Here is a 25,988-nt window from a genome sequence, read left to right on the forward strand (position 1 = left end):
TAAATCAGGCTACCCAAGGCTTCCTCCAACCATTCCTATCAGGACAGGGCACCCACAACCTTGGGCAGCCTGTGCCAGTGCCTCACTACACTCAGATTACTTGCAATACTCTGTATTCATACTAACATGTTTTACCTGTGGCTGAAATCAGGCATATGAATGTCTACACCCGACTGGGCACACATATGCAGCCAGTTTGCCACAAGTATTACTAACTGTTCTATCAGCTGATCTTACCAAGGCACACCAAAACCTTGTGCATAAGCAAATTCCTTTATATATAAAGGCCAAATGGTCAACCAGTAACTCTTTCCACATGTAACATTCTGAAAAACCACATAAGAGATTTTTAAATTTAAAGTATTATGTGGAAATAATTGAAGTAATTAGTGGCTACACTGTTTATTTAGATCCAAATAGTTCAATGTTGATTAACTGTTAAGTATTTGTAAGAGAGCTTACATCCCTAAATCATCGCAGTCCTGATAATACAAACTTCACTCCTGCAAGAATACCTTGCTTGAATGGCTTCAGTCTATGAAAACAAGCTTCCATAGCAAAACCCTTGAACTTTTCCCCTTCCTTTTATGACTCAAGATTTTTTAAAGTACTGCTGACAAGCCTCAAAGATTAATGTTTGCTTAGTTCTGGCACAAAAAAGGGAACAAAGTAGAAGGAAAATTCAACCTTACCCATGAACTTCTTTAGCCCCAAACAGTAGCTGTGTATACTCTAACCCCTTCCCTACCTGTGATGCTATAAAACAAAAATAATGTTAAAGGCGTATTTGCACCTGACTTAGCCAAAATGGAAAGCACGCTATTTGGAAATACACACTTATCCACACATTCATTTATACAGAAGCTGTGTCATGGATTTTTCCTGTTAATCAACTACAGGAGAGGTTAGTTTCACAGAATTGCCAGGGTTCTGGCCAAAGACCATGAATCTCCAACCCCCCTGCCACATGCAGGGCCAACCTCCACATTTAATACCAGACCAGGCTGCCCAGGGCCCCATCCAACCTGGCCTTGAACACCTCCAGGGATGGGGCATCCACAACCTCTCTGGGCAGCCTGTTCCAGCACCTCACCACTCTCTCTGTAAAGAACTTGTTTCACACAACAGCAGAGCATTGCCACTTTGAAACATATCTCTGAATCTAACGTAAACTGGAAACCCAGCTAAGGAACTTAAAAGTAAGGAATATTTGAGAAATTGCAATGTAGACACAAACAACTACTGCTTTAGACTCTCTTATAGCTCAACTGAATACTGTTCACAAAATTTAAAAGTAATTTTAAGGCCATAAAGCCTTAAAGATTAAATTTTAAAGCTTTACTGTAAAACTCAAGTAGGTACATTTTAAATCCTAAGAACAGGCTGAAATTATAAATGAAAATTAAGTAATATACAGCAATGCATAATCAAAAGAATATGACTACTTCTGTCTTGAAATCAGTCCTACAACTCTAAAGCACACTCATGCTAAGAACTCATTCATCTCAGAAGCACCTAGGTTAGACTGACACTCCAAAGTTCCCTAGGTTTCCAAAATTAAGTTTTTCTGCATTTCTGAAGTTGTCCTACTTCAGAGGTTTGAATTTTGGACAGTCCTGAATTGATCCAGGTACTGGACTCAATGACCCTTGTGGATCTCTTCCAACTTGGGATATTCTACAACTCTTTGAGGAAACAGGTGAACAGCATGTCAAAAAAGCCAGCCACCTTAGAAGCAACTATTCAACTATATAAACAACCTGCCTAAAGTGTATTCCATTGTACTGCATCCAGGCATTCAGCCATGTTTTGTTCCTTTTCCAGTAAACAGGTACCTGTAAAAGAGTTACCTTGTGACACACTGTCCAAACACCAGCTTGGCAACAGTTTCCACATCCAGCTCAGAGAGTAAAGCAGAGCTCAGCTTTGTAACAAGAGAACACTTTGACACAGCCACACAAGAACCTGGAGAAAGCCCCAACAGCATCTGAAATCTTCCTTTTAAAGGAGGGTGTGGCCATTCCTTAAGAGTTTAATTTGTACAGGTATATAACTCATGCTCTCACATACTATACGTGTTACACCCAGCACATGTTGTCACCAGAACTTTCAGTACTGAAAGATTCAAAAAAACCTTTTTTTTTTTTTTTCTTCCTTCTCTCCCCCCCACTTCACTGTATGAAACAAGAAGAGCCATAGAAACTGGTATAGAGGAGAAAACAAATATTGACTTGTAAGATTTTACACGTATCTGGATGGTGCAAACCAACATCCAAAACCATCACAGTTCTGAAGAAACAAGATTTGTTAAACTATCATGGAGTTGTGGAGAGTCCACTAAGTTTTGCCCCAATGTTGTCTGCAACATTTGCACTGCACTACAGTGGGCAACCAAAAGGGCACCTTTGTGAAATTAAAGTTTCCCTGCTGTAGAAAGACATTTCACGAATGCTTGTCAACAGAAATTGCACCTACCACTGGCTCCCTACACTCTTGAAAGAAAGCAAGCATTCTGCAGAGCTGGAATAGTATTCCAGAATAGTATTCTGAAAAATGACAATCACTTCTCATTACATACATTATATGCTAAGGCTTCACAATAGATATAAAACACTTTATAGATCCTTTCCCCCAAACTGGAGCAAACAGTGGGCTGCACAATGGAAATTAAATACTACTTATTGCAAATTAGAAGCAACAAAAAGATTTGCATAGCATATTTGCCACTTTTCAGTGTAACTGAATACAGCTTTGATAAACAATATACTACAGCATCAGATGTGAGACTTCAATTTCCAAAGCATTGCCAAAGCCAAGCTCAGTCGTCATCTGTGCCAGTTAGGTAGGTGGTCAGTGACAGCAGTCAAGCTGTCTGTGGCAGCAGCAGCAGCAGCCAATGCAAGCTAACCATCCGTTCAATTATTCCCCCATAGATGGCGTGTTTTTCCAGCTGATGAAACGTCTCTGCTGACACGGCCACTCATCTCTCAACAAAGTACTTCAAACCCAATGTGAGTTATGTGAATCCATGATGACCCTGCAGACACATCACTGTGCAAAATTGATAGCCAAGTTAAATGGATTGCTCTCTGAAGTCCCTACATGGTTTTCTCTGAACTTACCTCAAAAAGGTGCTGTAAAGGACTGGATTTCAGCTTTTCTTTCTCACCAAACTGTTGGAAACCCACGCCTAGTAAGCCTTGAACAACAAATAAACGTGGAGTTAGACAAGAGCTCAGAGTGCATTGTTTTGTCGTTTTCACAAGCAAGTCTTAACACTGTAGGTAATAAAACAAATTCCTTACTATTTTAGCAATATAAGAGTATGCTCTAAAAGCAAAACAAAAGCATAGCTTCGTTATGTCACTATGTTATGTCACTGCATGAAAAAACTGCTAGAAACTAGTATGAAGTACTATGTTGATTTCTTCAATTCCTCAAAAACAGAATTTGTTTCTAGATCTGTAGACAAAATTAGATGCTATGCAGCAACTAGCTGAAAATTAGAAGCCACATACAGGAAACTGCTCAGGGACAGAACATGCTCAGAACTCCTTGTCTGGCTTCCTCCCTTAGCAGTATTATCATTTCAAGGACAATAGAAATTGGGACACAACATGGTATTTCACATACCACTCGTGCAATACTTTCAAGGGAACTTTTTTTCTGAATGCTGAGAACATGCAGCTTGCTTTCACATATCTGATTTGGCTTCAGCACTTTCCGAAAGCCATCTGAAAGGGCAAGAAATTCAAATCCCAATCTTATTGTCTAAGTCAAAAGGGCTCATTAACTCATTCAGTAATCCAGCAACCAAACCCTGTTGCCTCTTGGATTATCTGAGGGTGCTTTTCAAGTTGTCTCTGCCCCCTGAGCTGACAAGGTCCTGGACTGATGTAAAGCCAGCAGCTGAGGAATGGGCATGCAGGCGCCCTTTGAAAAACTCTCTGCAGCTAAACAAACAGCACTATCTCAAGAACTTCCCTCTTGGAAACACCAAGCTGTGGCAGATTTAGATAAGAAAAACAAGCTAAAGTCTAGGAAACAAAATGAGTCAGATCCTACTGAAAGGGAGTTTCTTTAAGGACAGCTTGTTTTATGAGCAACTACAAGTTGGTTTCCTACTGAGCTCTTGGACATTAGAGTACCTACACGCTCCACTCTTCGATGCTGGATTCATACTCCAACCCCCTAGCAAGACTTCCAGTTTTTGTTCAGCTCAAATGCCTTCCATAGGTTTCTGTCATCCAGCCCTTGTTACGTGTGCCAATTACTGGTAAGATGCAGCACGTGCTGGGTCTGATTTTGACTTTGATGTGCTGACTGGTTAGCTGACAGGCTAAGCAGAGAAGTTAACTGTCACTCCCTGAGGGCACTACATTGTATTCTACACTTACTTGGCTGTCAACTGTCACAAAACTGAAATAATTTTGTTCTCTGAGACATTTTCTTCAGATCTGGTTCAGGTTGGCCAACGTGTTCAGAATTTGTTAGCAGCAGCCTGTCAGGAAGATGGATAGACAGATTGCCTAAGATTGGTTACCTTAAGAAACCTGCCCCAAAACTGCCTGAAGGTTGCGGACTGCTTTGCCACGTTTCAGCAAAATTCATTTTCAATTATTATTTTTCAAAGCCTTTGATGATAGAAGTTGTAATAGAAACACTGACAGATTGTTAATTATAGCACTGCTTCTGGGGAAGGACCATTATACTAATATTCCTATGCTATAATTTTGTGAAGCATGACTACATTGTTTGATATAAAACCTGTCATGTATTTCAGCTGAGCCAGCCCAAATAAAGAAGGGAGCAGCCCTTTGGAAAGCTACAGTTGAAATCACTTTGACAAAGTACGACTTTCACTGCTGTGGTCTGGGCAACAGGTATGTATGTATGTAAGTAACACACATTATCAACTTGATACTTTCTATATAGTTTGCACTAAAATACATAACAATACTGATATCTAGACATGTCAGTAGAATTTAGTATCTTCAAAGACAGAATGAACAATGTCAGTTGAGAAGCCCTTTACCTACATTGCATTTCATTGCATCATTGCCATTGCCACATTCCTTATACAAGAGCTGGTGATAAAAAAAAAAAAATATGTCTAAGGGGCAAAAGTGAAAGAAATCTACAATGATGAAATTTATTTAACTTTAGGTTAACTCCTTCTGCATTCAATTCCTATAAAATACATCCTGAGCGAAGGGAAACCCTACTATAAAACAGAGCAGAAGTAGAATCATGACAGAAAAGCTGCGGAGGAAATAATTTCACAAAGGAAAAAAGTGTTCCATTACTGCTCTCACAGCCATAAGAACATTCTAGTTGTCTCGATCTCAGGGGTTTACTCTAGAGGTAGAATGGGTTGAACTGAATACCTTTTAAGTACATTACCTAAACTGCTGAACCTGCATGCATAAATGGAGTACAAGTGGGGTATTTCTGCTAGATTTTTAACCCAGTTTTATTCACAAAGTTGATTCACTGAAATGCCCACAAGCAATTGTATCAGCTCAACCAAAGGGGCAGCAGAAGGGCTGAAAGAGCTTCGCTTTTTGTTTGCCATTCAAAGAAAAATTTGTATATATTGACACTGTTTTCAGACCCCACTGCAAAAGCTGTGTGACAGCTCTATGGTTTCCTGGGCCAATTCAGTTTTCAAGAACAAGGAAGTGGGCATGGCTGCCTTTTTTTAAATGCCTAAAAATCTGACAAAATCAGCTCTGAAGTGCATGTGTGCCTCCTTAGAAAAGGAGAGAATGCAGATAAATTTAACAGAAACCAACAGCACTGTGATTCCCATGGATCAACTGCCATATGACAGCAATACTAACAGATCTAGTATTCAGACAGAAATGAACTCCAGTCAGAAACAGCTATCAACACACTAGGGTTGCACATGAGAGGATTTCTCAGTTTATATCTGATGGACATTTCAGAGGATGTAGGAGCATGTACGTGTGCGCATGCAGATGCACACACTCGCAAGATCGATGGCTTTCAAGGGCCTTTTCACTTCCATGTTCTCCACCCACACACTTCTCTTTTGCTACATTTTTAAAGAAAACTGACTATTTTGGGGGAAGTACTGGAATGTCTTTACTAATGAAAACACTTCAGGTCTTAACCTGTCAAAATGCAGCTACCGTGCAAGCCAGTTATTCTCTAGGAATAACAAGCTTGCTTCCAAAGGAAACAACAACAAAAGATAAAGACAATGCTACCACACACACAAAGACAACTAAATACAAGAATACTTTAAAAAAAACAACTACTGTTATGTACACAGGAATGGCATAAGTACATAGGCAAGTTAACAAGTTTACTCTCCCACATGCAAAATATGAGTAAGGAAGGCAGTATCACAGACATGTAACATGGCAATGCACATGCATTTTGTCTGCAGGCAGCAACAGCAGCCCATTCAGCTGCTGGGGCTCCAGGAGTACGATCAGCACACGCATAACATTTACCTTGTGCTTTAAAAACAAACCCCAAATAACACATGAGTTGTGTGAGAGGAACTACTAAGGTAAGGAGGAACTGTAGGGTGAATATCCTCCTGTATTTCTCGAGCAGTGGAATAGGTCACACTGACAATGAATCCGACTAGGTTTTGTTAATATTTTAAGGAGACATCATATGCATGCGAACACAGTAATGCTTTTTGTGAGCCCAGGATGAATCCAACGTGCTTGCAAAAATTGAAGTCAAAAACCTTGACCATGTTATACAAGGGAATAAGAGAAACAAACATGAAAACATACCAAACTGCATGCCCCAGTCACCAAGGTAATTGATTCTTGTTACTTCATGTCCCAGTGCAGCTTTGAGATTTGCTATAAAATTTCCTGGTAAGGAATCAAAATTGGTGCCATTATTCAGGACTGTACATATTCTACGATTTTCTAGATAAATTTTCTGGTTTTGTACGACTTGCTTTCCATTTCCCTTTTGAATATAATCAGATGGACTGCTCCACAGAAGCTAAAATTCTATTAAATTCAACTAAAACTCTTCAAAACTTCAAGCAATAATCTTTTAAGCAAGGAAAAAAATTAAAAAAAAAGACTTTGCATTTGAGAGATGCTATGAAATGTCTCATACAGATATGCATGTTTGTACCACTGTTGTTTGCATATATTACAAATTGTATAGATGTGAAAAACACTTTTTAAGGGCTTGTGTATTCATAAATACACGGCAGCACACAACTCCACTTCCATAGCCAGGTAATCTCATAGTAGGAGGTTAAGCAAGCACTGAAACTCACAAACTGCTTTTTATTGTGAAGTTACACAGAGAACACTAAGTTGTTGAGCAGTACTGAGCCCTTCAGCTCATACACTATGAATCTAATATGGTCTAAACTGAATATCATGTAAGTACACCTTTGTTCTAATTGTTACTGCAACAAAAATGCTTCATCTCTCTCCTGAGCTTTGTTACATTACCAAATTACAAAGAAATGCGTGTATTCCTTTCTCTACTCCTCTGTGCTTCAAGGGTACTTTTTAATCACTAGGCTGATACAAAAAGGATGCAGAAAGTTTTGCTGTCTTCTGTTACAGGAGCACCCTGCTGTACTGGGCAGTCTCTTGCCATTCCATTCCCTGTAGGCACTTCATTCTCTTTCTGAGACAAACATCCATCTACAGAACTTTTAAAATTTTTTAAATATTTTTTTCTATACAAAAGGGTCCAGAAGTGAAACAAAGAGCCCAAAATACAACACTCAGCCACCAGCCAATGGAGAGGCAGAATTATTAATTTTACGTAGCTAATTATTATACATGCTACATTATTAAAAATAATACGTTGTCAGCTCTACAGATGCTGCGGGGTATTCTGCTAATCTAGAGATTTCATTGAGAGGAAAAAATAAAAAGAGAGAAGTAATGTTTTCTGTATGCCGTTAGAGTACTGCACAATAAACAAATTAATTATTCCATTACAAATGGCAGCAATTGTGTTAGCAGTACCGGCATCAAGTAATTAACATATAAAGGCAAATGCTTTCCAAGACAGCCACTGAGCCATAACTATGTGACTGCTCCGCAGTCCAGTGCAAATCAGACGTTTAAAATTCAAATGACATTCATAACACCTCAGTGGAAACTGCACTGGGTGCCTTTGTGGAATGATTTTGAACTACTTCGTTTAATGTTCGAAGGCATAAAACTATATTAGGTGTGACTCAATAAATCTGCCAGCAACATACCACGCTCCTTCCTCACTGCATAATGAGTGAAAGGCTTTTAATTAGCAAGCGGAGCCTGACACAGCCAGTCCATGAGAGGAGTGAAAGCTTAGCAGCAAGCCCCTGTCAAGAGAATCACAAAGACAAAGCAGCCCTTTTTGGACACACAGAGATGCACACTCACCTATGATTGTGGAACGCAAGTGTCCTATGTGAAACTTTTTGGCAATATTAGGGGAGCTGTAACAAATGTTCACAAATAACGTTTGGTCAGTGTACAAGACTGCCACGTTGCCTAAAGAACTCGATTCATTCTCACAGCCAAACTGTCACAAACCCACAGTTTTCCCTTATAATTCTCTGATTAGCTTCTGTTCCAGACAGCACATCTCTCTATCAAATGTTAGCAACCAGTAGAACAGTAAAAACCAACACAACAAAGCCCCCTAAATTCCAACTGTGCAAGTGACAAAGGACTTATTCTATCTCCCCACATTTTACATGTTTTGGGCATGCGAGTCATTCTCTTCACACTGATATTATAAACAAATCTGATACTGGAGCAGGTGAATTTGTATGCAAGAATCAGTATCTTAAACCACAACTTCTAGCAAGTGTCTTTTTCTACACTGGGAAACGGCATATCTTTATGCTGAAAAAACTTCCAACACTGCTTTACAATGGTCAGCTTCTCTCTTGTATTTCAGTTCAATTTAAGCTTCCAATAGTGGCATATTATTATTTTTTCTTAAGCATTTACATGGAAAATACTACAAAATAGTTAAGCTAGCTCTTTATAGGTTGTAGTTTCTTATCAACAAAAAGAAACAGTGTGCCCACAACTATTTGTCCTCTAAAACAAAATGGAAGCAGCCCTAACATTCACGTTCCAGATTCAAGGTAAGTGCTCACTTTCTGACTAAGGAAGCCTATAAAACAAGTCTAAGTGAATACAGATTTTTTTAATGCATAAGGATATGCGAGTCAGACACATCTATTTCCATGAGCAGATGGCCACAAAGAAAATTTTACCGGCCAGAATTTCCAGGGCCAGAAATTCAGAAGATTTATCAAGACAAATGCCTAGCTACTCTGGTGAGTCAGGAATTAATACATTAAGGAAAACTAAGTAACAGGTTAGGAAACTGAAGTCCAAGGGTGGGTGATGCTGGCTAAGAATTCAGATGATGTTTCTTGATGACAAGACAGAAGAAAACCTGTGTACCTACTTGAAAACTGAATGCTGCCATATACTAAATGAGAAAGAGGAATGACCTTTTCAAGCACCAAAAATATATTCTAGGGAAAAAAAAACCCTCAATTCCCTAGATAAAACATATTCTACTTGAATATAGAACTCTTCTACTCGGCAAATGTATCAGAAATAAACACAACTGAATACAATACCATAAACACGCTTTAATTTCACAGGCATCATACATTATGGCAATGAATAGCAATTGTCAGACAAGGCAGTTTTCCTAAAGGACTCATCACGTGTGCTTACCTGAACTCAACCACTGCCTTTTGTTTAGGCACAGTAGAGAAAAGTTCACTTTTTGTTCCATATTGTGTGCCATCTTTCTGCACTTGCTGCAGAACAGTCTGAAGCAGAGGGAAGACAAAAAGAAGGAAAATAAGTTTCAACAACAGAAAACTCAGTCAGGAAAACTTTCCCAACCACACAGAAGTCTGATCCCACAGCCTTTTTTTCACATTAGCAATTAGATGGCCAAGCAAACAAGATATCGTAGCAGATGGAAATGCCATTAAATTTGTAAAGGTGAATCTGATCAGTTAAAAACATCACAGAAATTGTAAACAGAGATTTTGGTTTAAATCTGCATTGATTTTGGTGAAAACTTAAAAGCAGAAAATGTAGGTCTTACTAAAATCACTGGTTTAGTTGGATAACATGAAAGGGCAAGAGAATCACCCAGAAGTAACTGGTAGGCAGAAAAGTCAAGTCAGTTAAGGAGTGTGGGTAGAACAGGGGCCTCATATAAAAAAAGGAGTTCTCACATAAACAGGAGTCTGAATTTACTCTGACCAGGACCCCTGCCATGCCTAAATTCACGTAACACATTTTAAATAAAATGTACTGGGTAAAACTTCTGAGCAGTAGACTTAACAAGAGAACATATATCTTTATGTAATCAGATGTTCTCAGAACAGCTGGGTTTTTGTTTTTTCCTTTCTGAATTAGTAACAGAAGCTACATAGCAAACCTTTGAGATCCTTCAAAGCGCCCTCCTCCCATGAATAAATCTTACCAAGGCTCTCTTCAAGGAATTTGGCCATTTGTGTGAAATTTCTGTAAGTCTTGTCAAAGTTTTTGCCAACATGTGAATGCAGGCAACACCCACTGAGCACAGCATGGCCCAATCACACAGGCCCAACCAACCCCCTGGGACACGGGAGATCCCTCACAAACTACCTGTGACTGAAGGCCTGCAAAAAAAATCCAGTGTGCTGTAACTGCATGAACACCTGCTTATGCAGGTTACCTGAACAGCACACTTTTATTACTCTTTAGGAAATCGGAGACAGAAGTCCAATAGTCCCTGCCTTCATGATTTCTAAAGCCCATCTAAGAGACAAGACAGTTACTGCAAAACCCTCTTCATCAGCTCACTGCAGGTAGACTGAAACAACAGTTCAAGTGGGCACCTAATGGTCTGAACATTCTTAATAACAATAGGATAGAAAAACTTCAGCCAGGAGTTCATGAGAGGCAAAACCAGAGGAGACATTGCTACTTCTAAATTCAGTAATATAAATTCAAGCTGCTTCCATTTTTTGTTCTAGTACATAAGGCAGATTAATGTACCTATTTTCTTCTAGTTAATTTACCATCAATGCTCACTGTATTTCTTTATTATTCTTTAGAAAAAACAACTGCTTAATATTCTTCTCTTTTTGTGTTGGAGGAGAATAAGCTCACAGAACAGAGAAAGAGAAAAAACAGGAGACTTGCAGGAATTCAAACCTCCTCAGAACTACAAATCACTTAAGTCCACAAGGGTTAAACAATAAAAAATGAATACACTCACATTCTACTAAAACTGCTAGATTTTTCTAGGCACCAAAAGCCATCTTGCTTTCTATTCCTCGATTTCCAAAACAGGCCACCTATTTAGTCCCCATGTGGCAAAACATCCCTTTACCCCTTTCCCTACTTGCAAGCCTGTAAATACACTAGAAAGCATCTGTACAAAAGCATGTCTACTTTGAAAGTATGGAAACTGCCTAAAATTCCTTAAAATAGTTCTTCAACAGCTTGAAAGCAGTTTGTGGAAAGACAAATTCTATGTTAACTATACTATCAGCAATGCATTCATGCAGCCAGTTAATTACCTGCATGCACCCTATATGAACTCAAGTGGAAATCTCATTCCATTGAGTGGAAAGTTGTTGGGTTTTTTTGTTTTTTGTTTTTTTTTCCACCCACCCCTGAGGTCATCTTAAAATTGTTTGGCAATAGAAATCAAAGTAGAATAAGTGAGCTGTGCTTGTAGAGAAACCTTTAATGCAGTGGTCATTATGACACATAAGGTAAGCTAGACATACACACACAAATCATCAAATTTACATTATATATGTTTTCCTTACTAGTGAAAGCCAAAGTTTAGTCATATCTCCTTAGTGATATAATGTAAAATTTTGTGTGCTACTTCCACATTTTTTCCAACAAAACTCAACTGTGCCAGACATGTAGTTTGCTTGAACCATTATACTGACAAGAATCCACCTACAGACAGCATCTTGTCAAACCCTGCCCAGGAATAAAATTCAACACCAACACTGTTCTTTCAGCAAATTGTCAGCTGTTATGTTTGTGATGGATTACAGACAGCTGATGAAAATCTCAAGAGATGTCTTTGGTAACAAATAAAGCAACTGATTAATAGGAATGCCTAAGCATTAGCAATTCACCAGAAGAGACTTATCACTCAGTAAAAGACAGCTATGAGCTCAAGTGATTCAGTGGAAGTCCTGGTAGGACACTTCATGAGTATTAGCTAAGATCTGATTTCCTACTCAGAAAGCTTATTTTTCTAAGACCACAGTGTTGCTTCCATAAGAACTGCTTAGATTAAGACCCTGAAGAACAACAGTGGAGCTTGCTTCCCAAGTTAGTTCAACTGGCTTACAAAGCTTTCATTCACTTCCCAGTCTAACAGTGCCAGACAGACACCTGTCCTTATGAAGCTCTTGCAAATAATCCAGACTGAGTGCAATTGAAACACTGCTGTTATAGATTGAGCATGCTAAATTACTGGTTTAACAAATTAAGCTTTCAGTTTCAGTCAGACATTGGCCTTTAAGAAACACATCTTCCTTTTTGTTGTTGTTCTAACAGTAGATCTGTAGTCAAATATTGTTATTTCAGATATCTTTTTATCATCCTTCCTATCTTAAGCAAGATTCTTTATATGCAAGATCAAAATCTTGAACTCAAACTCAAAGTACGTGGCAGAAACAGGGAAGAAAGAAAACAATGTGGTTATCACAAAGGGTAGATACACTATTTCCTCAAAAAGATACACCTCGGTAACCTTCTTTCTGAATTCTAGGCCTACATAATGGAACAGCATCAGGGATCCGTGGAGAATATTGATGAAAAACAAGCAGTTCTACATAGAAAATATCTAAAACTGAGTATTTCATATTCAGGAATTTATTTTTACCTTAACATGCCTGAAATATTGTACTCACCTTTGCTAGCAATTCCCTGTTTATTGTAAAGTTTACTGTTCCTGGACCAGTGCTGATTTCACTCACTACAGCATCACATTTTAGCTGTAAGAACAAGATAGAACAGTCACTCCCCATGAAAACAAGTAGACAGGGAAATTTTAATTCAATCCATTCAAAATTTAATATCCACACTGGATTAAATTAACATGTTATTTATCTGATTGAAAGCAACCATAAATGGATCACTGAATCAATCCTGCTGATAAAGAATGATTTGATTATTTCTAATCTATGCTTACTAGCTCTGACTACTCAGTGCAAAACTCAGCGTGAAACATCACACATTCATTCTCAGTCCTTGCATGTGCCCAGTTTCTGTTTCATTTTGACTGTGAGTGACCTCCTCTTTAAACAAATTTCGTTTATTTACAGGTTGAGAGTTTGGGCCTCTTCCTTACTAAACTAGCTATGTTTGGGAGCCAAGAAACTTCCTACAAAAACTAACAATAAAATAACCAATCACACACAACTTGGTTAATGCATACGAGAGAGACAGGCAAGCTGTTAATTCTGACTGAAGCACACCAGCACAAGGAAGAAATTATACCCATTTCATAGCATTTGTGTTTAGAACATGATTTAAACAGGAGGTGCAATCACAGTTAGGCTCTAAGTTCTTTAACTTTTACAAGCTCCAACAATAACAAATTCTACTGTTTATCTATGAGCTACATGAATAAATATTTTTTGTATTGACTCAGAATTTCCCACCTTTCCATTTTACTGAAGGTCCTTTTTGCCAACATTAAGAGGCAGACAGAAAAATTCCCAGTGCACTTGCTCCATACTATTTGCTCTGCTAAACATTTTCTATGTAAGTTGTCATTAGTCTTCCAGTGTTTTTCATCTCCCTTCAGTATGAGCGCTCACTTGGCCTCTCCATAGCTTTAAGAACCTCTCCTCCAAGTACAATATAGTTCCACAGTAACCAGACCTCCTCATGCCTGAGACTTGGGTCAGAGTGCCTTTATGCTAGGTAGAGGCACACAGATTAAAAATAATAATAATAATGAAAAAACTTCCCCCTCAGCAAAGAACTAACAGTTCAAAGATGAAGCAAAAAATCTTCAGACAAAAATCAAAAGCCAATGAATGTAAGACCTTTCTGACAGGCAATTCTCAGCATATCAGAGCATATTATGCTCCATTTAGCATCACATTGCATTATTTAGGCTACGTTAGTCAACAAAAACTGTTTTAGACTCACCTATTCTAACCTAAATATCCACATTTCAAATGCTGTGACCTATTTCCCTAAGACCATACTATTGAACCCTGAGGCACTATCAACTGCTTATCACAACAAAAACTCATCACTGCATACATTTCTCTATTCCAATGCTAGTTTTGCATATAACAGTTCTATTTTGTTTATTTCTACACTGCTCATCTTCTTTGTGGAGTGATGATGTGATCTGACTAAAGAAAAGATAATAAATGCACTACACAACAAGAGATCAATGATATTTTTTTCCTTCAGTTAACCAGCACAGTGTGTACAATTTGGAGGCTTACAGTGTGTACAATTTGGAGGCTTATATTGATGGTCTGTACCTTTTTGCAGTTACGACGGTTTCTCCCTGTACGTGAGTCTCTACACACGAGACTCTGTGGCCAAGGTTTATTTACTGAGTCACAACCAATAAAGGAGGGAGACACATTTGCAACTCTCTAATCACTGGGAACCAGACTGTTTTCAAAGTGACAGACTAGACACTTACAAAAGAATTGCTGCCATGATGTTAGTCGCTTGGACAGAATGCCCACAAAGGCTGTCAAATTCCTGGAGGCTTATAAAACCTGAGTGGATTTCAAAACTTCTGAGCAACCTCATCCAAAAACTGCCAGCAACCTACAGGTAACTTTTCCTGAAACTCTTTCAAACTCTGTGATTCCAGGTCATCTTAATGCTGCTTCATAACTTTCAGTGGTACATCTGTCTGAGCAACACCACCTCTTGCTCTCAGTCAGAATATTCACCTATTACAAAAAATGGTTCTAAGGTACGGAGCTCTTCAACATCTCAGCAGTGAAGAATGAAATGAAGAAACAGTTCAGCATCTCAATAATATTGCAATTGTTTTATTCATCCTTGTTAATTCCTGATCAAATAGCAACCCCACTGACTGCTTCTAAAACTTCTTTCTAAATCACATAAAGAATCTTTTTTTGCTCTTTTATTTTCTTGCTAGTGCCTCTTTAAACTAAGCAGTAGCAAAGTTGCATGTTCCTCTTCACTGGCATCAGTCACATCTTTGTAGATTGTGAAGGATCTTTTTAAAACCCTAGAATCGCCTTTCTGATCCCGCTTCCAACTTAATGCACGCCAACTCCTCGAAGACTTTTATTTTCTTCCCTGTCCCTTCTGTTTCTTCAAGTCTTGAATCACTTCTGGATATCTTGTTTTGTACACCTGCTGCTTCTTTGTTATACTGTAGTTACTCTGAATGCCTCAGCTACTGCTGTCTCCCATGGCCTGGAATGGCCACAAAGACACTTCTCTTCTAAGCAAACCTCGATCTCAAGCAGCCTCAATTCTGGCAGCTCGGGCTACTGAAGAACAGCAAAATAATCATCAGGTAGACCGAGCTGCCAGAATTGAGGTGGCTCAAATAAACCTGGACTGGCAGAACAAGGGTGAGTTATTTTTAGCTCGGTGGGCCCATGAGACCTCAGGTCATCAAGGGAGAGATGCAACATACAAATGGGCCAGAGACCGAGGGGTGGACTTAACTATGGATGCCATTGTACAAATCATTCATGACTGTGATACATGCGCCACCATTAAACAAGCTAAGAGGATGAAACCTCTCTGGGAGGAAGGGCGATGGCAAAAGTACAAATATGGGGAGGCATGGCAGGTTGATTATATCACCTTGCCACGATCTCGCAATGGTAAGCATTATGTGCTCACCATGGTGGAGGCAACAACCGGGTGGCTTGAAACATATGCAGTACCCCATGCTACTGCCCGAAACACCATATTAGGTCTGGAGAGGCAAATCCTGTGGCGACATGGCACCCCAGAAAGGATTGAGTCAGATAATGGGACTCATTTTAAAAATTCACTTGTGGATACTTGGGCCAGAGAACATGGCATCGAGTGGATTTATCATATCCCCTATCATGCACCAGCCTCTGGTAAGATCGAACGCTACAACGGGTTGTTAAAAACGATGTTGAAAGCAATGGGTGGCGGAACATTTAAACACTGGGAGAAGCATTTGGCAGAAGCCACCTGGCTGGTTAACACCAGAGGATCAATCAGTCGAGATGGTCCTACCCAATCCAGCTCCCTACATATTGTAGAGGGAGATAAGGTCCCTGTAGTACATGTAAAGAACATGTTAGGAAAAGCAGTTTGGGTTTTTCCTGCTTCTGGGAAGGGCAAACCTCTTCGCGGAACTGTCTTTGCCCAGGGACCTGGGTCCACCTGGTGGGTGATGCAGAAAAACGGGGATGTTCAGTGTGTACCACAAGGGAATTTGATGTTGGGGGAGTGCAGTCTGTAATCCCATGTGTTAAGCATGATGTAGTGATGTAGAATAAGGGGTGGAATGTCATGGTTTTATGATTTTTGGTCATCAGTATTCCACACCATAACATCATGTAATGCATTGGGGGTGGGGTTTGATATCTGCCGAATGTTCGTCTGTCGGAGAAGAACTACATTTCCCCAGGAGACTTTGCGGTCAGCAAGGGGATATAACTCCAAGCAAGGTCACCTGATCCTTCTTCTTCGCCTGCTCTTCGCTGTCTGCGCTTCGCTATCTGCGCTTCGCTGCCTGCACTTCGCCATCTGCACTTCGCCGTCTGCACTTCAGTCTCTCAACTGGACTGCACTTCTCACCCCAGCATTGTGGTGAGGTCTATACAATTCAAACAGACTCTATCTCTCTCTCTCTCTCTCTCTCATTGTATTTTACTAATACTATATTTAGTAAAATCATTTGTTCCACCTCAGATCAGTGCTGTTGTTTTCAAGTATTTTGGGGTCCCCTGCTTCCCCTTTCCCAGAGGCGCGGATCCGCAGATCCCTCCGCCCTGCTGGTCACGGAACTGGGCCAGACCAGCCCATAAACCGTTGACATGTAGTTACTCTGAATGCCTCAGCTACTGCTGTCTCCCATGGCCTGGAATGGCCACAAAGACACTTCTCTTCTAAGCAAACCTCGATCTCAAGCAGCCAGTGATTGGAAGTCTGGCCTGATAAAGGTAGCATACCTTCTCAGCTAGCTTCTGAGCTCGAAGCTGAAGATCTTGTGCCATGTAATCTCTAGAACTGCCTTCTTCTATGGAAGCAATGGAAAGCTGGAAATCAGCATTACGCCTGAATAAAAGAACATAAGAAAATCAGGGAAGAAATATATTGAAATGATGGGGAGATTTGACAAATCCAAGTTGACACAAACTACGGCAAGTCCAGTTGGCAAGCATAACCCAGTCACAGATGTGGGAATACACCATGGTCAGAAAAATACATCTGAAGACTCAGTATTACCTTCATTCTAACTAATACAGTGCTAAAACACACACAGCAAGATTACCAGTTCAGAATAACAAAGGTTATGCTCATGAATAGTTGCCATTTACCTGCTATTACCACTACACCTCTCAAGCATGACATGAAGCAAAAAACTCACAATATCTTCACCCCAAGGTCATTAACATTAGCATCAATTAACACTGAAACATTTGCCATTTAAGCACCGCCTATTTTGAAGCAAACATTTGTTTGGAACTTGCTTGAAAAAAAACAACAACAACAACAGTGGTTTAATTGGATTTGAGCATCCTACAATTGGGCTGGTATGTCAGCTTAGGGCTTTCTGTGTTTCTTTCTTCTTAAGACCCGTTAAAGCCTCACACCAACAAACACAACAGTGACCAGCACAGCAGGACTAAACGCAAACACTACCGTTTTCTGGAGACAGGAACCGCAGAGATGGACTTTATTAAGTTCTCCGGTGGCAAATCCAAAACTTCGGAGAGCTACATTTGAAATAAAAGCACAAAAAGCGTTAGCATAACGCAGACGCCAGAAAAACCCCGCTCCCTGCAGCCACGAAGCGCTGCGGGGTCTCCTCGCCGTCCAGCTGCGGCGGGCAGCCCACCTGGCGGGCGATGCTCCTACGAAAGACACAGGCCGCCATGCCGGTGCTACAGGCGGGAGGTCAACACCGCCCCTTGACCCCACCGCTCCACCCGCCGAGGGCCGCCCGCCTTTCCGCGAGAGGAGGGGCTTGGCAGCCTCCCTACTGCGCATGCGCCGAGGGTCAGCGCCGGGCGCTGCCGCCCCTCCTCCTGGCGCCGTCCGTCCGTCCATTAGCGCGGGGTTGGCGAGATGAGCGCGCGCTCCCTCTCCAAGGTGAGGGCGGGAGGAATGACGTTGTTTTCCGCGCTCCCTTGGCGGAGGGAAACGTACGGGCGGAGGGCGGCTGAGGGGAGCCGGGCTGCAGCGCTGCAGCGCTGCAGCCTCGGGTCTGGTACTTCCTGTGGTGGGGCGGTGATCGCATATTGCCTTTCTCGTGTTTCCCGCTGAGCTGCGAGGTGCAGTGGGAGCCTTCCGTACCGTGCAGTTACTGCTGTCGGGAGCGAAAGGAGCTGCTTCCAAACCAAGCTCGTTTTTAACCCAGAGCGAGTGGATTTCCCTTTCCAACCAGCCGTTGCTTTTACGTATATGAGTAGTGGAGGGTCCTTGCATTGTGTCCGATGTCTTCCATGTAGCACTTGGCCATCTTACATACTGGCCTCTGCTACGCTGAGTGGTGTTTGGAAATACAACACTTGAAAAGCATTCAGTGGACAGCATTTATATTTCATTTGACTTAAGCAGAGATGAGGGTCACATAAATGATCCGAGGGTTGGAACATCTCCCCATGAGGACAGGCTGAGAGAGCTGGGGTGTTCAGCTTGGAGAAGAAAAGGCTCCAAGGAGATCTGAGAGCAGCCTTCCAGTATCTAAAGGGAGGCTGTGAGAAAGAAGGGGACAGGCTCTTTAGCAGGGTCTGTGGTGATAGAACAAGGGGAGGTGGTTTCAAAGTAGAAAAGGGAAGATTTAGATTGGATATAAGGAAGAAGCTTTTTACGATAATAAGAGTGATGAGGCAGTGGAACAGGTTGCCCGGAGATGTGGTGAGTGCCCCATCCTTGGAGGCATTCAAGGCCAAGCCAGATTCAGAGCAACTTGATCTGGCTGTGTATGTCCCTGTTCCTTGCAGGGCAGTTGAACTAGATGGCCTTTAAGGACCCCTTCCAACTCAAGCAGGTCTATGATTCCTAAGACTGTTTTTCAGACGCCAGTATAGGTATCAGTGTTAGAGTTCATATTTGGACCAGAACAGAAATAACATGTCCAATGTCACCCAACAGATCAGCATCTGTGAGCAATATTGAACATCACTCTGGAGCTTTATTTTTACTTGATCATTCTTTTACCATTGGCTGAACTTATCGCTGGTTGAGTTCAGTGGTCTTTATTTATGCAAGTGTCTCAGTTGGGAAATAAATGATTGGATCAGTCTGTATGTAGACCTTGAACATTTGTGGTTTTTCTTCATTCTGGTTCTAGCACAGTAACCTCACAGTGAGAGTTGGGGGATGAGGGGAGACCACACTACGGCCTTCTAGTACTTGGGAGCTTATAATGGGAGGTGTCTCTGCCTGTAGCAGTGGAGTCGGAACTGGATAATCTTAAAGGTCCCTTCCAACCCAAACCATTCAGTGAATTTCATGATAATCAATAGACATCAACTTTTTACACTGATAGTGTTAAAACAAAGGGGAATGGTTTTAAACTAAAAGAAGGGAGATTTAGATTAGATATTAGGAAGAAATAGTTGGGTGTATTTTGCTTGGGTGAAAGGAAAAAGTCTTATGGTAAGGGTGGTGAGTAACTGGAACAGGCTACCCAGAGATGTAGTGGATGCTCCATCCTTAGACTTTCAGGGCAAGGCTGGATCAGGACCTGGGCAACCTGATCTAACTGTGATATCCCTACACATTGCAGGGGAGTTGGACTAGATGACCTTTAAAGGTCTTGTCCAACTCTAAGGATTCTATAATTCTAAGAAAGTCTTTACTCAGCGGGTAGTGAAATACCAGCACAAGCTGCCCAGAGAAGACCAGGTTGGTTGGAGCCCTTGGCAGGGGGTTGGAACTGGGTGGACTTTAAGGTCCCTTCTAACCCAAGCCATGCTGTGATTTTGTGATTCTGTGATCTTTTCTGAGTTGGGATGAACTTGGCCTCTGTAGATAAGGGGTATCATTGGCTTCTGTAAATGACTGCATTATTCTGGATTACCTCCATTCATCCCAGCCTCTTGCTTTATTTTATTTCAAACTGAACCTTTAATGGGAAAACTCCATTGATATGTCCTGGGGGAATCATTTCATCTTATTTTTAAGGTTATTGAATGAAGGTGCATGAGAAGTTCAAGGATTCCTTTCTTGCTGCTCTATCTGATGGATGAGCTGAAGAACATAATTGAAAGGTGAACAGGTTCCTCACAGGGATGCTGGGATACTGCATGCACTGCTTTTCCATCTTGAAACAGGAAAATAAAGCACAGCAAGCAAATTGGTATCCGTAGGATGCTGGCATTTCATTTCTAGTTGTTGGTTTAGTGGAGCACTAAGTTTAGCAGGGAGCAAAGTGGCCTCAGGAGTCACAGTCAGATTGATGCTGATTTTGAAGCTTTTATTTTTCTTGCTATTCTCCAGGGCTGCTTTGTTTTTAAACCAAACCCCAAGAGGAGAAAATTGTCTCGAACAACAGGTTAGTATGCTTTGCTATTTGTTGTTGTGCTTTGAAGGGGTTAATCCTGGAAGCTTCAGCCCTGGTTGAATTCTGTCATAGCTGTGTGAAAATGGCTCTTTGATGTCAATATTGGTGAAAATTCATTTCTTCAGAGGTACACAAGCAAGTAGTTGATGAATGTGGTTTTTTTTGTCTTGAGCCACCAAGATTGTATAGCTAGCTCTATATATTTTTTTTTTTTTAACAAAAGATCTCATTTCTATGCTACCTCAAATTATTTCCTGACTGATAAATGATTGAAGACTAGAACGGGCCACTTAAAGCTGTGGGATTCAGAAATTCATTCCATTTGTAGTTCTTATCCTCAATAAGTTTCTCTTATCCTCAATGTAGTTTCTTTTCCTCAATAACCTTAAGCAAAAGCCACGTGTGGACATCCCATGTACTTTCTTGTATATCTTTTTCTCCAACCCAGAATGTGTTATATAAAGTCTCTTGTCACTTGTGCAAGACTGAATGGGATTGACTCTTATTGGAACCATAAATAAGTTGTTGTTGGAGAGTGGCTCAGGGAAATTGCTGTTCTTATTCCCGGATTCGAAGCTTTTTGATCTTTCCTGGCAGCACCAGAGCTGTCAAGAAGTGTGACAACTTGTGTATTAAAAAAAAAAGGAAGGGAAAGTAGTATGGGCAGACTTCTGGTAAGCACCACAGGTTCATTTATTACCAGAGGGTCTTAAAACAACACTTGCTTCAAAATTAGTCCCACGTTATTTTTTTTCTGTAAGGGTTGGCACATCTGTGCCTCATGGAATGAGAGGTAGGGGAATATAATCCAGTCTCTCATTCCAAGTCATTGCAAGGTGAATACACTAACAATCCAGACCTATGCACTTAAACCACATTGGAATTTTGTAATTTACAGAATATGATGTTTCTGTTTTTGCAAGATTTGTAATACTTGGGTAAATCCTCCTCAACACGTTCCAGTTAGCACATACTTTGTCACCAAAAAATGAATTTGACTGAACTACCCCTAAGAGAGAAGCAGAAGTGAGCTGCTTTGCCCACTAGCAGCTTTTGGTGAGAACACATAACTTAGCTGTGCATGTGATGAATTTGGAAACCCAAACTTGAAAATGTGAAGTTTCAGTTGTGGTTGATAATAATCTTCGACCTTGCAAAGGCCTTCTGTACGTGTTTGCACCTATAATTTGAGTTTTGGTAGTGCAGAAAGAATATTATGCTTTGGTATAATAACAAAAACACAGTGGCTACGATTCTCTTCAAAAGAATAAGGCTTCTGCTATCAAAGTGTGTTATGTATTGAAGCCATTTTTCTTAGGGATGTAAATCAGGTGTTAGTTTAGGGGAGCCAAGGAAAACGAAGGATTAGGGATCGATCTCATTCATCATTGGGCTTTTAATGATTTGGAAGATTGGATGTGCTCATCACATGGTTCTTTAGAGATCAGACCACAGCTGTTGCTCTGCCGAATGATGGGAAATGGACCTTATAAAACTTTATTTAAACATCTTTAAAAAAAAATTTACCTTTTGCTGCAAGGCAATATTAAAGGTAATAGACTGCTTACTTCACCTTCAGGCTTTGTATTGTTCCAAGTAATGCTAGAGAAGCCTTAACGGCTTCACCAAGCTTGCTAAATGCATGCTGAGAGTGGGACGGGCCCTATTTTACTTTATTTCTTTCATTTTTAAGGGAAATGTAGACCGTGTGAAGGTGGTAGAAAAAAGAAATCACCAAGAGGGATGTCACTCAGTTTTACTAGTTTCTATTCAATCTCAGATTATATTTTTGGCTTTGCCTTTCTTGTTGGCAGCTAGTGGAGAGTTTCTGTACTCAGATTTGTGAAGCAGAGGAGCACCTGGGAAGCCAGATGCATTCCAGAAATGTGTCAAGACACTGTGTTACCAAAAAAGATCTGATTTTTGAAGGCTTGAAGTCGTTCTAGATCAATCTTGGACATTTTGTTTCTCCTTTCCACAAGCAGCACCTATAGAAGTGAGAGGCAATTTGGAGATGAGGCCTGGTTTGAGCTTAAAGGTTTTGTTGGCATAGTTAGTTAAGGTGATGTATTAAAAATAATAATAATCTGTATTTCTTGTAATCTAACAGTTCTTTCACAGTGTGCTTTGTTGTCATCTGGAAATTGGTATTAATTGTGTTATGCTGGGAGAGCAGAAAGGATCTTTGATGTATTCTTGCAAGCCTTTGTGTTTCATGTCTGACTGCAGTAGTGATGGAAGGTTGCATATTCAAAGGGGGAAGCTGACCCACAAAATTTCCTGAAAGAAGGGAAAGACTTGTTTTATTTATTTATTTTGTAAAATAATAATAACAATAACTGCTTTTTGCCCTGCTTTAGCCTTTAGCTATCTGGGACTTGAGGTGGAAGCTAACTCTTCTACTTTTGCCTCTGCAGTTGGGCAGTACATCCTATTTCTTCCCTCATTTAGCGAAATACCAGCAGTTAGTTAATTGGCTAAGATAACAAGCTAAGCTCCCTTACCTGTTTTTATATTTGTATGTATTTATATATAAAAAGATATTCTTGCTTCAGTTGAGTCCTTTGTTTTCTTCTCAGCAAAGAATGTTTTGCCTTGATAATCTTGTCTGTGCTCGCGTTTATTTTCTAGCTGACTATTTCAGAGAAGGAAGCAGTGATTTGGAGGACAGTGAGCTACGGTTTGCTACTTGCCAGTCATTACAGAAACAGGTCAAATCAGAAACAGAGGTGAGTCTTGCACCTAATATGAAAGCAGCATTTTGCATTTGTAACAGTTCTGCTTACTTCTTTGTTTAGTCATTTATATATATTTTTTTACATGCTTAAATAAGCAATTTATTAAAGCAATAAAAGAACCAGAAATATTGACCCAGGATATAATAAATACAGAAAATCCATCAATTACACATAACCTCTGCTCATAGCACTACATGCTTTTGAGGCTTCAAGCTGCTTTTTCTAACTTTCTGTTTTTAGCAATTGAACTTCTTATTAATTCCTGGCATAATTTTGTTGGGTTTTTTTTTTTTCTCTTACCTCCAATTCATTTGTGTGCTTGCCAGCCCCCTAAGGATTTAAGCTCCCTGTGTCCTGAGTGTTACAGAGCCCAGCAGCTCAAGATTCACAGTGGGCTTATGTGAATATAACTGCATGGGTGTCAAATATTGAACGACACAGCTGTACACTTAGTCTGTTAAATTAGTATGGACTGTGTCAGTGGGTTTGTCTGGTGGGGATGGGAGTTAATTTCATACTGAACTGTGGCCTCCTAATTGTGTGTTAGATGGCATGCTGTTGTGTTTGAATAGCCAGCTGGCTTGTATTATAGTATTAATAATTGCTTCCATACAGCAGGGATTTCCTCCTCTATTTGATGTCAAGGATTCTGGGCAAGAATTCCACATTCGTCTGCCTACTATTGGGCACTGAACGTTGAGGGTTTTTTTTCCCAAAGTTTGTTTTGGGATATACAGTAGTAGCCAGCTGGATGAAGGTTACAGTTTAGACCCTTAGGCTAAACTCATAAATTCCTCTAGTTCTCTCTCTGCTGTTCCACAATCCACCTCGCTTTGACTAGTCAGCACCCTTTTCAAACCATACATTCAAAGTAACCAGAGTGTGCAGAGCAGTGCACGGTGTCACAGTGCTGATTACAGAGCATACACAGAGGCTTCTGGAGGTGTATTTGGCATCTACATGCTGTCTGCTTCTGCTTGACAGGTTAGCCACCAGCACTAGCAGAAAGAAACTGTCTTTTCAGTTGCACAGTGGGATTACGGGGAAGACAACATGCTGTAGCCCCTTCTGGAAGACCTTTTCTTAAGTTGTCTTTGTTTGATACAGTGTTGTCAAGGGTTTTGAAACAATGCTTCTAGGTAGCAAGCAGTGTCTGCAGGGTTTTCAGGTCGATGAGGATTTTTTCCTAGTGCTCTGTAAGGATTTGCCTCAGAATGGCCATCATGGTAAAAAGCTTCCCTTAACTATGTAGAAGCACAGAGTCATCTGGAAAATCATAATTATTTCTCCTCCTAAGTCTCCTACCATTATTCTCTATGAAGGAGTGTCACAAATACTCTTTCTGTTCTTTCTCCTCCTGGTAGAAGACACTTCATCCTAAGCTGACAAATTGATATGAGTATTGCCTTAGTTTGATTAGTTTGATTAACCAAAGTGCAGATTGCCTGCAGTTATTTTTGCTGCTATACATAAAATTTTATTCATCAAGCTTCTGGGGTCTCTGTAATGTTTCCCACTGAGTTCTGAATTACTATCCTTTTATCCCACACTTGAAAAACTTGGAGGTGATAATTGTTTCTACATGGATAATTGTGGTGATTCAGTTTGGAAGATGTTTAGTGTGAGCTAAATTTCTCTCTCTTTACTATGAAGGTGGTGAGGTGCTGGAACAGGCTGCCCAGAGAGGTTGTAGATGTGCCTGGAGGTGTTCAAGGCCAGATCGAATGGGGCCCTGGGCAGCCTGGTCTAGTATTGAATGGGGAGGTTGGTGGTCCTGCATGTGGCAGGGGGTTGGAGATTCATGATCCTTGAGGTCCCTTCCAACTCTGGCCATTCTGTGAGCTGCTGCTCTGTGTAGCACCACTTGTAAAGTCAGACCAGGTAGCTGAGAGTTTTACCAAGTCGAGATTTTATTTCTTCAGTAACTCTGGTGTAGTAAACCTGATCCATGGTAGAATTTTGGACTGCTGATGTGGACTTATATTCTGGGGATTCTGATAGTGTGCTATGAAAGGCTAGCAGGAAATTGACCAAAGTTTTTGCCAGGGTACTGCTACCTGATGATTTGTTGGCAGGCTCAGTGCTTGTGCTGGTGTTTTTCCTGTTCTCTGGTTTCTAATGGAGTTACTGAATACTGAAGAGGATACTTGGGAATACCTCCAAGTACTTTGTTGAGGAGCCCTCAGCCTTTGTTTATCTATCATAAACTGGGCTGCAGCGGTGGCATTTGGTGCTGACATCCTTTTAGGCTTCTCACATCATGAAAAGCTGGTAAAAGTACTGTACTCCTTTTCAGGTTTATGGAATTTGTATTTTTGACCTCTTTTGTTCCAGTGTTGCAGACTGCCTTGATTTTAACCACTGCTTTCAACAGTCTTGCAAATGTTGTTATACATCAAGGGCGTTCAGAAACATTCACTTCTTCAAAGGTGATAAATTTCAGGCGTACTTCAAGGAACATGAAATCCCAAGTGCAGGGCTGTAGCATGGTTA

At 40.5% G+C, this 25,988-nt stretch overlaps 2 protein-coding genes across 5 annotated transcripts in view; one reads left to right on the plus strand and one right to left on the minus strand.

Annotated features, from left to right (window-relative positions):
- The window catches only part of RARS2 (arginyl-tRNA synthetase 2, mitochondrial), a 34,641-nt gene extending 16,473 nt beyond the window's left edge, over window positions 1-18,168 (minus strand). For 2 of the 3 annotated variants that reach the window (XM_042877507.1, XM_042877526.1), the window contains exons 1-8: window positions 18,085-18,168; window positions 17,889-17,962; window positions 17,195-17,300; window positions 12,929-13,012; window positions 9,717-9,814; window positions 8,394-8,449; window positions 6,777-6,860; window positions 3,123-3,199 (exon numbers count right to left, since the gene is read on the minus strand). In XM_042877507.1, the coding sequence (XP_042733441.1) occupies window positions 3,123-3,199; window positions 6,777-6,860; window positions 8,394-8,449; window positions 9,717-9,814; window positions 12,929-13,012; window positions 17,195-17,300; window positions 17,889-17,962; window positions 18,085-18,123 (618 nt within the window). In that variant the 5' untranslated portion in view covers window positions 18,124-18,168. The remainder of the gene's footprint in view (window positions 1-3,122; window positions 3,200-6,776; window positions 6,861-8,393; window positions 8,450-9,716; window positions 9,815-12,928; window positions 13,013-17,194; window positions 17,301-17,888; window positions 17,963-18,084) is intronic. The other variant, XM_042877516.1, reaches the window with a different exon arrangement.
- Window positions 18,169-18,249: 81 nt separating this feature from the next.
- ORC3 (origin recognition complex subunit 3) overlaps window positions 18,250-25,988 on the plus strand; it is a 38,605-nt gene continuing 30,866 nt past the window's right edge. For both annotated transcript variants that reach the window (XM_042884533.1, XM_042884541.1), the window contains exons 1-3: window positions 18,250-18,338; window positions 20,694-20,748; window positions 23,389-23,486. In XM_042884533.1, the coding sequence (XP_042740467.1) occupies window positions 18,315-18,338; window positions 20,694-20,748; window positions 23,389-23,486 (177 nt within the window). In that variant the 5' untranslated portion in view covers window positions 18,250-18,314. The remainder of the gene's footprint in view (window positions 18,339-20,693; window positions 20,749-23,388; window positions 23,487-25,988) is intronic.

The sequence above is a fragment of the Lagopus leucura genome, unplaced genomic scaffold (assembly GCF_019238085.1).
Source record: "Lagopus leucura isolate 7727_CA_CO unplaced genomic scaffold, USGS_WTPT01 Super-Scaffold_73, whole genome shotgun sequence".
In the NCBI taxonomy this organism is placed as follows: Eukaryota; Metazoa; Chordata; class Aves; order Galliformes; family Phasianidae; genus Lagopus; species Lagopus leucura.